At 47.8% G+C, this 13,344-nt stretch overlaps 1 protein-coding gene across 1 annotated transcript in view; it reads left to right on the top strand.

The window, feature by feature from the left end:
- CNGB1 (cyclic nucleotide gated channel beta 1) overlaps window positions 1–13,344 on the top strand; it is a 73,707-nt gene that overhangs the window by 49,071 nt on the left and 11,292 nt on the right. Inside the window, exons 19-26 of the mRNA XM_006863624.1 lie at window positions 798–905; window positions 1,149–1,306; window positions 2,338–2,493; window positions 4,598–4,806; window positions 5,927–5,977; window positions 6,398–6,484; window positions 9,625–9,689; window positions 10,489–10,611. Of these exons, the coding sequence (XP_006863686.1) occupies window positions 798–905; window positions 1,149–1,306; window positions 2,338–2,493; window positions 4,598–4,806; window positions 5,927–5,977; window positions 6,398–6,484; window positions 9,625–9,689; window positions 10,489–10,611 (957 nt within the window). The remainder of the gene's footprint in view (window positions 1–797; window positions 906–1,148; window positions 1,307–2,337; window positions 2,494–4,597; window positions 4,807–5,926; window positions 5,978–6,397; window positions 6,485–9,624; window positions 9,690–10,488; window positions 10,612–13,344) is intronic.

The following is a 13,344-nucleotide window of genomic DNA, read 5'->3' as shown; positions in this document are numbered from 1 at the left end:
TGGGAAAATAGGAGAAGTAATTAACCCCTTGGATATCAGAGAAAAATAGAGCCAGAGGCAACCCCCAGGCCATCTGTCTGTCCAGACTCCAACCTGCTGACCTCAGGCAGCTGTCTGTGGCAGAATTGGACTTGTTGGGGCCAATTTAGTCTTCACCCGGCAGACAGGGAGCCTGGAGCTCCAGGGAGAACTGGGTCTTGCCTGAGGTGAGGCAGGGTTGGGGCTTGAACTGGCTGCCTGGGTCCATGCCCTTTGGCATTTTCTCTGTGCCAGGGGCAGTGAGGCTTTAGGCCTACTTCGAGGCTAACTTCGAGGGATAGAGAGTGTGCTAGAGGGTGGGGAGAACAAGCTGGGGAAAGAGAAGTTTATATTGTGAGGGTGAGAGAAAGGACATTAAAGCAAAGACTTGACTGAGTAGAATCTCATTTAGTTGGTAAGCTAGCCCCATTTTCCAGAGGGAGAAATTGAGGTGACTCAGAGAGTTTAAGTAACTTGCTCAAGGTCACATACTGGTAAGAGTCAAGGGTGGGATGCAAATTCATATTGGCGTGATACTAAGTTAATGCTTTTCATCTTTATGCTGGTCCATTGAGCAGATGTGGACACTGAGGTCCAGAGACTGTGCCCCTCTCTTCCTCCTTTTTGTCGTAAGGATGATTTACCTACCACGCAGAGGAGGACACTTTGGCAGCAGCCCCGTCCTCACCTGGGAGCAGAGGATCTGGGTGACCTGCCAGGGTCAAAGCCGTTTCCCTGCCCTGGGCTAAATAAAGGTACTTGCACTCCTATCTGTGCAGGAAGAGACTGCCCTCCCAAGATGATGAGGCTGAAGAGCTCAAGAGACTGTCGCCAGCAGAATCCCCTGTGGTCGCCTGGTCAGACCCCACAACCCCACAGGGGACAGAGTAAGTGGGGTTGCCTCTGGGGTCTCTGGGAGCCAGGAGGCCAGGCAGGATAAGTAGGAGAGGAAATGGATTTCCTGCTGCTCTGGTGGGCCTGGAGCAGACTCTGCACAGTGGACAGTGACTCCGAGCCCATCTGTGTCCACGCCAGCAGTGGGTCAGGAAACCAGGGCAGGTGGAGACAGACACTGCCTAGCACCCTCCCCCGGGGTTCAGCCCGTTTCGTTTTGGGTGATGTCCCCACAGTGGCCAGGACCGCGCTGCCTCAACAGCCAGTCAGAACAGTGCTGTCATCAACGACCGGCTCCAGGAGTTGGTGAAGTTGTTCAAGGAGCGGACAGAGATGGTCAAAGAGAAGCTCATTGATCCTGATGTCACTTCCGATGAGGAGAGCCCCAAGCCCTGTAAGTCTGGAGTGGGAGCTGGCCTGTTTGGCCAGACATAGGGTGGGAACCCCAAAGCTTCTTGTGAACTCATGGTTGGGGGTCTATGAGAGGCTCTTGTTCTCTACGCTTTGGATTTGGGGTCCTGAATGTAGATCTAAACCCAGGGGAGGTACAGAGGTTGGCATTCTGACCAATGGTCCAGCTGTACTTGACTCCCTCTGCCACAGGGAAAGTTCCCTCGTTTCCTTTCTGCCTTTCTCCATTGGTGTGTGGGCAGTGTCATCCTTGGATGATGTTTTCCGAGGTCGTACACACTCAGATAGTGTCTACAGCCCACTGTGGAACTAGGAAGTCTTATTTTTCTGAGGCCTCAAATGCATGATTCTTATGGTATCACATAAATGTTACTTTACTTCAGGTTTGCTAGATCTTGCCAGAGTAGGGCTGTACCTGGGAACACCTAACCCCCATGATGGACCAAGCAAAGCCTGACTTCAAGTCCTAAAGCTAGAAACATAGCTGTCAGAAACCTATAAGAGTCAAAATCCCTAGGACACCAACAAATATCATCACAGATGCACCCGTGATCCCATCCAGTCTCGTGTGCTAGAGGTGGGAAAGCTGGTATTCTTGCTTTGGAGAAACAACCTGGAGCATTGTTTTCCTGATTTCCACAAGCCCTGGGACCCTTCAACACTCTGATCCAGGAGCCTTAGGTATAAAATGCTCCTTGTTCAACCGCAGGAAAACAGGGGCACTCAAACGCAGACACATATGCAGAGGCTGAACTGCAATATCCAGCTTTCTCAGAAGCAGCTCATTTGGGGAGGTTCCTGACAAGCAGTTGGGGATTGGTATCTACTGAGAGTTTGAAGAGAGAGTGATGGGAAAACATGTTGGTTTTCACTTGTAGAGTTGGCCATACATTCTGGGACATTGCCAGGGTCCCCTTAGCTCCAGTTCCAAGGCCTGCAGTTGGGAGCCTTCTCTCTGCATTCCTGACCTGGGCCTCAAGGCTGGGTCAGATACTCATCACTGTCTTTCCACAGCCCCGGCCAAGAAAGCCCCCGAGCCAGCCCCGGATGTGAAACCAGAGGATACAAAACAGACAGAGGAAGAGCACTACTGTGAGATGCTCTGCTGCAAGTTCAAACGCCGCCCTTGGAAGAAGTACCGGTTTCCCCAGAGCATCGACCCGCTGACCAGTGAGTGTGTGTGTGTGTGTGTGTGTGTGTGTGTGTGTGTGTAGGTGTGGGGATGGCCAAGGCTCCCAAGCACTTATACTTTCCAGAGTGATTCCAAGCTTCCTCACCTGATGTTTAAAAATGAAACAAAATGCCTGAATGAGGAGCAGAAGTCACACCCATCTTAAAGATGAAGAAGTTAACCAGTCTAATGACACAACTAGTTAGTGGCCCACGACTGGAGTCTCCTGACTCTTGGCCAATCTTGGTTCTACTGTGCTCAGGCTGGTTCCTTCCTGAAAAACCTGCTCTGAGCAGAATAGAGCAGACGTTCTTCCAACATCCAAAGTGAATTCCTCTCACTTCCCTTGAAGCCCAGCACACATTCCTTAGGATAAATCCACTCAGATGTGCACAGCACTTTACAGTTTCCAAAGGACTCCCTATTTCTCTCATCTGACTTTTCCTTGTCTCTTCTCCAAGGAGGGCAGGACAGGTGCCAGAAAGGGACTTCACCAGTGTCATATGAAAAGTCATTCTTGGGGCAGGACTCCAGTCTTAATGCTCTAAGTCCCGGGGCTTTGCACACACCTGTCTGTCTACTGGGCCCCAAAATGACCAGGTGAACTACAGTATCCATCACTCATCCATCCATCTCTCTACTTGTCCACCCATCTATCTGTCCATCAGCCATCCATCTGTCTATCTACCATGCATTCTTTTTTTTTTATGTTTTATTGTGAATTATGTGATAGTTTACATGGGAGAACATTAGCTTTCCATTCATCCTATCGTATATAATTTCATTGCCATGGTTACAACCCCCTCCATGCATCATCAACCAACCAAAGGGTATACCCTGCAAGCCTGCCCCACCCCCCGTCGTTCTATCATGCGTTCTTTATTATGCTGTGCTTACTACGCCAGTGAATACCTTTTTTCAAAAAAAAGAAATTAATTTTTAATCGTGAATTTGGTGAAGGTTTACAAAGCAGATCATCAGTTTTGCATTCAACAATTCATACACATTACAATTCCCTCAATGTTAGCATCATTTACTCCATGTCCTCTCTGTTATTTCCTGTTTCCAGTCTTCCTTTATCCCCATCCTTCTGATTATTTTCTCCTTGGGTAAATGGTACCCTTTGATCTCCACTGGTTGATGATTCTGAAGCATGTTATTATCACCCTGGAGCTCTGGTAGCGTAGTGGTTACGAATCGGGCTGTGAACCTTAAGGTCATCGGCTCGAAACTACCAGCCGCTCCGCCGGAGAAAGATGAGGCTTTCTACTCCCTTAAGGATTTACACCCTTGAAACCCTGTACAGGGTCGCTATGGGTCGGAACCGACTCGACAGCACTTAACAACAACAACAACAACAAACCTGCCTAGTGTTTGGCTAAAAACTGAGCCACGGGGGTATGTTCAGTTCCAGACCTGAAGAGTGAACAAAAGCCATAGTCTTAGAGTTCCACCAGTCTCTATCCAACTAGTAAGCATGATCTCTTTTGTGACCTAGAGTTTTATTTCACATTTTTTCCCAGTCTACTAGGACCATTGAATCTGATCCCTTTGAGAGTAGTTGGGTGTTGGTAGCTAGGCGCCATCTAATTCTTCCGGTTTCAGGATACAACTAGATGACCAATGTTTACATGGCCCACTAATCCATTGGACTAATAGTTTGCATGCATCTTTGATCTTTATCACTCTTCTTTCCTCCAGACAGGGAGAGACCAATAGTACCTTAGGTGGCTGCTCACAAGTTTTTACGGCCCAAGGTGCTACCCACCAAAATAGGATGTAGAACGTTGTTTTTGTAGACTCTGTTTTGTCAGTTGACCTTAGAGTCTCCTAATACTATGGTCTTGAGCCTCCAAGCCCAGCAACTCAAAAGAACACCTTTTGGAAAAATTTCAGCCATGCTCCTTTCAGAGTACTCTGATTTATTAGGGCCTTGCAGTGATTTTCTTAAACAAACATAGTTGTGTTATTCCCCCCGAGCCCCAACTCTTGGTTACAAAAGTGCAACATGTAGTCTTATGGGAAAGGGCCTTCCCCTGGCCGCTTTGAGGAGCCACCTAGCCACTGCCACTGAACATCTCCTGGTCACTCCCTGCCCCGCAGACTTGATGTACATCCTGTGGCTGTTCTTTGTGGTCTTGGCCTGGAACTGGAACTGTTGGTTGATCCCCGTGCGCTGGGCCTTCCCCTACCAGAGGCCAGACAATGTGCACCTCTGGCTGTTCATGGATTACCTGTGTGACTTCATCTACATCCTGGACATCATCGTGTTCCAGCTGCGTCTGCAGTTTGTCAAAGGCGGGGACATCATTGTAAGTCACAGGCAGGTGGTAGGGGGTGGGGGGCTGGCCGGGGTTGCCACAGCCTTTAGGGGTCTGAATGAACAGAGACATATCTGGAACGTCTCTCTGTGCTTGTTCCACAACACAGCTGCTTACCTTGTGCATTTTTAATATGTCCAAATGACAAATATCAAGTAATCCTCATCAGTTCTTGTTGTTATGTGCCATGGAGTTGGTTCCGACTCATAGGGACCCTGTACAGGGTTTCCGAGGCCGTAAATCTTTATGGGAGCAGAAAGCCTCATCTTTCTCCCACAGAACAGCTGGTAATTTCGAACTGCTGACCTTGCGGTTCGCCGCCCTATTCGTAACCACTACACTACATCAGTTCTTAGTCTACCCAATATAACTAAAGATGGAGAAGAGGTATAGAGAGTGGCCTTCAGTACAAAGACCTGGTTCCAATCCCAACTCTGCCACACTAGCTATATTACCTCGCTGAGCCTCAGTTTCCTCATCTGTAAAGTGGGCATATCAATAGTCCCTCCTCATTGCAGTGAGGTGAGAATTCATTGAGATGATATAGGTAGAGTCTACAGCACAGGTAACTGCTGGCACCAAAGAACTTGTCCTGCAAAGAACATTCTGAGTTCCGGGTGTCTGCCTCTTGGAACAGTTTGAGACCCTGTGTTCTGGTCCAGCCCCTACTTACCAGGGAGGAAACTGGGACCCTAACTGTCTGAAGCAGGAGACACAGGCCTGCCTCCCTGCATGGGTCATTTTCCAAACTCCCACACGGGTGCCACCTGCTCTGCTGTGTTCTGGGAAACAGAGGTTTGGCTTCTAGGACAATTTAGAACAGGGAGAATTCTATGTGCAACCTCTTTCCTGGCCTGGGCAGAGCAGTTGCCCACTTCTAAGTCAGTAAAGTTGCAAAAGGTCAAAGCCATCGTGCTTAATATCCTCAAGTTCCACCCAAGCCCATTTTCCCACTTGTGAACTGCATGGTTTTCACAGGCCCCTCACTGGTCCAGTAGGCCTCCACAGGAAGGCTGGGCTGGGGATCAGCAGAGGTTTCCATCTCTGCTCCATGTAAGGTCAAGAACTTGGCTCCAAGGCCATTTCACCATCAGATTCCATTTTCTTCCAGACGGACAAGAAGGAGATGCGGAATAACTACTTGAAATCTCGCCGATTCAAGGTGTGTATGTCCCATGTTTTCAGCTTTGGGTCTCAGAAAGTGGCAGCTCCCACCCCTGGGAGCTCTGGGGACCAGAGTTACAAGATTCCTCCACACAGGGGTTGCTGCTTCCTTTCCCTTGGCAGTGCCCCCCAGTTCTTAGGTCCCAGGACATTGGCAACGGCTGGTGGCCCTCTGAGGGCCCTCTTGGTATTTCTGAGCCTCTCCAGCTGCCCCCACAGGCCACAGAGCCATTGTCCCTGGTAATGAAGCTGCCCTTCATTGGGTTGGAAATGTGGGCTTTGAAGGCACTGCAGGGGCTTGTTGGTGGGGGACCTTCTGCCCTCTCGTTCCCGGGGCACTTCATCCTCACCTTTCCAATGAAGGCAGACATCCCCTCCCTCACCTGCTTATGCATGTGGTGTTACATTGGGATTCCAGATGGACCTGCTATGCCTCCTGCCCTTGGACCTTCTCTACTTGAAATTTGGTGTGAATCCCCTATTTCGCTTTCCCCGATGCTTAAAGGTAAGACTTATAGGCTTGGGGAAAAGTGATTGCAGAGAATGGCCTCCAGTGAAGATGGAGCCGGTTCAGGTTCCAGCTCCACTACAATGGCCTAATTGCCTCTCTGAGCCTCATCTGTATAATGGGGACAGTAAGAGTTCCCGTCTCATAGTACTGATGTGATACTCCAGCTCTGTGCTAGCCCTCCCTTCTTATTGCTCCCACTGGAGGAGGTGACCTCTGTGAGGGCAGAGACTTTTGTCCCACGTGTGTCTTAGAGGGAAGCTCATTACAATCGCTGGCATCCTGTGGCCCTATGTGTTAGGCATTGTTCCATAGACTTCACAAATGCTTTTACTTGTCAACCCATGAGGTTACTGTTCTTGTTGCCACCATCTACAAATAAGGAACAGAGAGGTTAAGTGACTTTCCCAAGGTCACACAGGTAGAAAAGAGTCCAGATTTGAACACAGCAGTCAGTCTCCATACGCACTGTTTTCAGTCATTATAGAGACCCTCAAGAGAGATTTTGTTGTTGTTAGCTGCCACTGAGTTGCCCCTGACTCATAGCAACCTCACGTGTTGCAGAGCAAAAGGCTGTGTGGGGTTTTCTTGGCTGTAACTTTTATGGACTCCTGGTGTGACCTCTAGGATTAACTGCAAGGTTATCTGTTCAAACCTACCAGCTGCTCCTCAGAAACCTTATACAGGGTCGCTGTGAGTCAGAACTGACTCGACAGCAGTTAGCAACATAGCAACAACCTTTACAGAAACAGATTGTTCTTGAATGTACAGTAACTAAAGCAAATGGAAGAAACAGTGATGTAAAAGGTATGACCTGAAAATTTTCGAAGGGCAGCTTGGGAAGAGAAAGTCAAGTATTATAATGAAATGTGCACCATCCTGGCTTCTAAGGAGAATTCTGGCTGCACTTCTTCCAAGACAGATTTGTTTGTTCTTCTGGCAGTTTTTGATACTTTTAATATTCTTCTCCAACACCATAACTCGAATGCATCTATTTTTCTATGGTCTTCCCTATTCATTGTTCAACTTTCACATGCATATGAGACTATTGAAAATACCATGACTTGGGTCAGGCACACCTTAGTCCTCAAACTGATAGCTTTGCTCTTTAACACTTTAAAGTGGTCTTGTGCAGCAGAATAAAGATGTTTACTTGTGCTTTACTGACTATATAAAAGCATCTGACTGTGTAGATTGTAACAAATTATGGATAACATTGAGAAGAATAGGAATTCCAGAATATTTCATTGTGCTCATGAGTAAACTGTCCATTGACCAAAAAAGCACTCCTTTGAACAGAACAAGGGGATACTGAATGGTTTTAAACCAGGAAGGTGTTTTCCAGGTATTTGTGAATAATTTGAGAAGTTAGATGGAATGAAGAAGACTGTGACATCAGGATTGGAGGAAGACTCATTAGCAACCTGCGATATGCAGAAGACACAATCTTCCTTGCTGCAAGTGACGAGTACTTGGAATACTTACTGATGAAAATCTTCAGTATGGATTGCACCTCAATATAAAGACAACAGAAATCCTCAAAACTAGTCCACATATAACATTATGATAAACAGATAAAAGATTGATGTCACCAAAGACTTCATTTTACTTGGCTCCACAATCAATATTCATGGAAATATCAGTCAAAAAACTATATATTGCATTAGGTAAACCTGCTGCCAAAGACCTCATTAAAGTGTTAAAGAGCAAAGATGTCAGTTTGAGGACTAAGGTGTGAAAGACCCAAGCCATGGTATTTTCAATTGCCTCGTATGCATGTGAAAGTTGGATAACGAATAAAGAAAATTGTAGAAGAATCAATGTGTTTGAGTTATGATGTTGGCAAAGAATATTTATTGAAAGTGCCATGGACTGCCAGAAAAACAAACAATTTTGTCTTGAAAGAAGTGCAGCCAGAAAACCCTGTGGATTATTAACATGTAATGAAGTACAAGATTTGTTGGATGTAGAACTGATGATCTGATCTGTAAACCTTCAGTTAATTCACAGTCAGAAGTGTTTAGGGGGTGAAAAAAAGTCTACAGCACATGGTATTTCCAGAAAAAAACAAAGAGGAAAGAAAGAAAAACCCTTTGGAGCAGTTCCCCTCTGTAACACGTGGAGCTGCCATGTGTCAGAACGGACCCACCAGTCATGGGTTTGGCTCGATTTAGTTTTATTACTATTATAAATACAGTTTTGAAAGATATAGGTCAGTGGGGTGAAGGTTGCTTTTTCTTTATAAAACTGTCTTTTTTTTGGCTTGAACATTTTTCTGTGATTTAGAAGCTACCCATGCTCACTGGACTGCTAACCACAAGGTTGGCAGTTCAAACCCACCATCCGCTCCTCAGAAACCCTACACATGGTCCGTATTTATTGGAACTGACTCAATGGCACTTCGCAACAACAACAACAAAGGGATTTGTTTAGTTCTTTCAAAGCAGGCTTCCCAAGGGGTTGTCCTCAGTTCAAGTCATGACCTAGACATTTAAAGATGGTGGCCGGCCACGCCTCTTGAATCTGCTCCCCACAACCCTGCCAAGACCCTCACAGTCTCCCATTCTAGGACCTCAACCCATACATTTTCTTTGCTCCTGTTACCATGACAAATCATCCAAATTGTAAGAATTTAGGTCTGTTCCTGTTTGTCTTCATTGGCCACAACAGAACTGATTCGAAGCCCAGCATTAGAGGGCAAGAAGGAGATGTTTGTAAGTCAAACTTTTGTAGCCTCAGGAAGGCCTGTATGTGCTTTTCCCTTAATAATCATGTTTTCTTTCTATTATTTTTTTAATTGCCTTCCTTTTAAAGTAAAGACTTACCATAGGGTCCTTTATCTGGGGCACATGCACCTCCCAGTTGCATGCTGGGAGTCAGAGTTAATAGGAGCCTCTGAGATGATAGGTAATTTGTGAGAAAAAGATGGTGTGCAGTCTGTAAGGGACTCATCAGATTCATGAGTGCAGTTTCTGACACTGACTCCAAAGCATTAAGGATCTCTGGTTTGGAATATTCACAAGCCAACTCCCTCCTCTCTGGGGCCTTCAGTCTCACCATCCGCAGGGCCTGGGTCTGGGAGGGAGGGCAGCCTGTCACCCACAGACGACTGCCCTGACACTTTGCTCTTCCTCCAGTACATGGCCTTCTTCGAATTTAACAGCCGTCTGGAAGCCATCCTCAGCAAAGCCTACGTTTACAGGTGAGACGTCCCTACACACACGTGTGTGCACATACATGCACACCCATGCACACAAACGGGACCTGAAGCCTTTGCAGCAAGATTGGAGGCTGCCATCCTCTTCTCTGTTGTTTCTCCCTTCCAGTTCCCTGCCCTCTAGACCTCCTCCCCACCGGAAGCTAGGCCTTTTCCTGGCCTAACCTTTTCTCCAAAAGGATGTTTGTGTTGCAGAGAACCAGGAATGTCCTATTTCCCCCAATTGTGATGAGGCTACACATAGGTAGCACGTGTGTCTCACCAACATTCCAGGAGCTGGGCCTCCTTTTGTCTCCACCCAAGACACTGAGCCCCCTAGCCTTGCTTAGACCTAGGGGAATGGTTATAAGGGCACATTGGGCTGACTCACAGAAGTCCACCAGTCAGGCCACACCTGGAGAACAAGACTCCTCTCCATATCTCTCCTGGGATGACAGCCTTCATCTGTCCCTGCCAGACTCCTCCCCAAGGACACACTCCCCCAAAACTAGTGCACAAATGGCTCTGCTACCCCCATGCCAATTCTGGCTCCAAGACTCGACAACTCTCCTTTCTATTGCCACCATCCCTGGTTGGCATAGCCTCAAAAGGGCATCCAATTGACCTCCACTGAATGCACCATTGGCTGGATGTCCACCTTGCCAGGCAGCTGGACGAGGCCACACAGTTCTAGCAGGGCCATCTCTGCGGTGGGCATGATAGAGGTGGTGGTGGGCTGGCCGCTAGGTAAGATGTCACCACCACCTTTTGTGTTGCTGTGGTCACACCTTTTCTTTATCCACAGGGTCATAAGGACCACCGCGTACCTGCTTTACAGTTTACACCTGAACTCCTGTCTGTATTACTGGGCGTCTGACTATCAGGGCATTGGTTCCACTCACTGGACTTACGATGGCGTGGGCAACAGGTGAGCCACAGCCTTCCTCCTGGGCGACAGTCCTGCTCTTTAGCACTCACAGTACAAAGACGACTTGTTGCCACCCTGTTGCTGAAATTGCCTTGTTACCAGACATCACCAACATGATAACATTCAAAAATATGTCTCCAAGTCTTCACTTAAGCTGATGTTTCCTGAGCACCTGCCATGTGCCAGGCTCGGCTGGACAGAGGGGCGTGTATACATGAAAACCCTTTTTAGAAAGATCTTTTCAGCATCCCAAAGTCTAGCAGTGTTCGCAAGTATCCTGTATGTCTGTGCACATGCCTCCACTCCACATGGATGGCTGAATGGGAATGAGACACAGAATCTGACAATGCAGCCTCCCAGACATCACTAACAATTAAGGAGCTCACAAACAAGGGGAAACCTCTGTGCCCAATCCAGAGAGCTGCATATGGTATGGGCCATGCTGAAATAGTTACGATGATGACAGCGATGACAGTAATACTAATAGCAATAGCGGCAAGCATCAGAGAGTACTCTATGTGCTGGTTCTGTTCTAAGCATTTGGCGAAGTGACAATCACATACAAACCAGTTCCTGTTGAGTCAATTCTGTCTCATGGTGACCCCATGGGTGGCATAGCAGAAATGGGCTCTAGCGGGTTTTTAATGGCAGAGTTTGAGGAAGTATATTACCAGAACATTCTTTTGAGGCATCTCTGTGTACACACTGGCCAAGCTTTTAGTTAGCAGCCAAGTGTAGTTACTATTTGGACCACCCAAGGGCACAAGGTAAATTCTGTTTGTAGCCTCATTTTACTGATGAGGTAAAGGATATGAAGTGACTTTTCAAAGTCTTACAGCTGGGACTTGAACCCAGGAAGCACAGTAGGGCTACAGTCTCTTAACCATTGTTTCATCTGCCTCCATTAGAAATAAAAGAGGTGTCAGCTCGGTGTCTCTGCTGTGGAGGGAGTGGAGAAGGGGTGTGGGTGTGGTGAACTCTGCCTGATGACTTAAGTTTGATCTTGGCCTTGATTGGTGGAGAGCAAGATCAGAGAATCCCTGGGGGTGGGAACAGGAGCAGTCCTGAGTGGCTAGAGGGATGTGCTGTGTAGAAGTGAGTGGGAAGATAAGCGGGGGCCAGGTTGCCAAGAGGATTCCCCAAGTTCATATGAATTGGAGCATTACACTCTTAAGCAGCATTGTCCAGTGAGATTCCTCAAGAATCCAACATCATGGTTAATAGTAAAAACAGTCACTTCCAAAACAGCTAACCATTTATTAAGTGCTCTGGTAGCGTAGTGGTTACGAATCGGGCTGCGAACCTTAAGGTCAGCAGTTCGAAACTACCAGCTGCTCCGCGGGAGAAAGATCAGGCTTTCTACTCCCGTAAAGATTTACACCCTCGGAAACCCTGTACAGGGTCGCTATGTGTTGGAACCGACTCAACGGCACTTAACAACAACAACAACAACTGTGTGGGCTTGAGGACCTGAGTTCCTTCCTTCTGTCCGGTAGCTCTCCCATTCTGCTTCTGCCCAGGTTGGGCCGTGGAGGGTTGGGGAGACACGAGAACCTCTTGGAAGCCCCTAAGAAGTGCCATGCCAGTGGTCTAGTCCTCTGCTCTGCCCAGAAGGGTTTGGGATAAAGATGGAATTTTTTTGGACATGCATCCTGGGTCTTCTCCCTGTTCCTGGCCCAGTGTCAAGAACATCCACTTCCAGGAGAATAAAGTCCCGGTGAGGCGCTGTGGGTTAATGCGCCAGACTGCAAAGCCATTTGAACTGCAAGGTTGGCAGTTCAAGCTCACCAGCTACTCCTCAGAAACCCTATACAGGGTCGCTATGGATTGGAACTGACTAGATGCAGTTAACAATTAAGGGGTTTGGGACCTAGCCATCTGGCGCCCTCTGGTGGTTAGGACCAGGATGACTGTGAGCTTGGTTTGGCTTGGCTTGGCTGGGGAGATGCAGAGACCCAGAGCTGTCCAAGACAGAATCCCCCACCATACCTCCCAGAAATCTCGGCCTCCTCCTCCCAGTGTGCATTGCACATTTACTTGCCTGTCCCCATCAACTGGTGCCCTTCATGAGGACACAGGCAAGTCTGTTCTAACCCCACTTTAGGCAAATGGCAGGCACCAGATGATGAAGGCACTGACTTAGGGCCCAAAATGTGCCACCTGTATTTTACAGAGAAGGAAAGTGAGGCTCGGAGAGGTTAGTAATGTGTCCAGGCTATGCAGCTAGAATGCACAGAGCTGGATCTGTCCCCCAGAGCCCATGCTGTAACCACAATGCTGTATAAACTGGTGAACAGAGCCCAGGAAAGGGTGGGCTCAGGGTCATTCTCAGACCAGAGTATTTGCCAGCTGAATGATGGTCTTGATTTCAGAGCTGAGTGAGGACCCTGGGACATGGGTGAATCAGGGTGGGCTCCAGATGGTTCCTATGCACCTGGGTGCAAGAGGGTCAGGAAGGCACAGAAAAGTCAGCCAGGACTGGCCAGTCTAGGTCCTGTGTCTCCGTCCTCTTGTGATCCCTGGGAAACACAGCCTGAAGATGTGGACAGGCATATGTGGGACTCTGGTTGCTTCAATAAGCTTGGGGCACTTCCATGCCTTTACTTCCGAGTGGGACCCCAATATATATACTCCCATCCAATGATCCACCTGTCTCTATTGGAGTGTTTACAAATCATAGGTGACAGTTCATAGACGCAGACAGTGCCCTGGGTTCTGTTCCAAGCTTTGGAA

The sequence above is a fragment of the Chrysochloris asiatica genome, unplaced genomic scaffold, assembly GCF_000296735.1.
Source record: "Chrysochloris asiatica unplaced genomic scaffold, ChrAsi1.0 scaffold00055, whole genome shotgun sequence".
Classification (NCBI taxonomy): domain Eukaryota; kingdom Metazoa; phylum Chordata; class Mammalia; order Afrosoricida; family Chrysochloridae; genus Chrysochloris; species Chrysochloris asiatica.
This window is presented reverse-complemented; position numbering and strand designations above follow the sequence as displayed.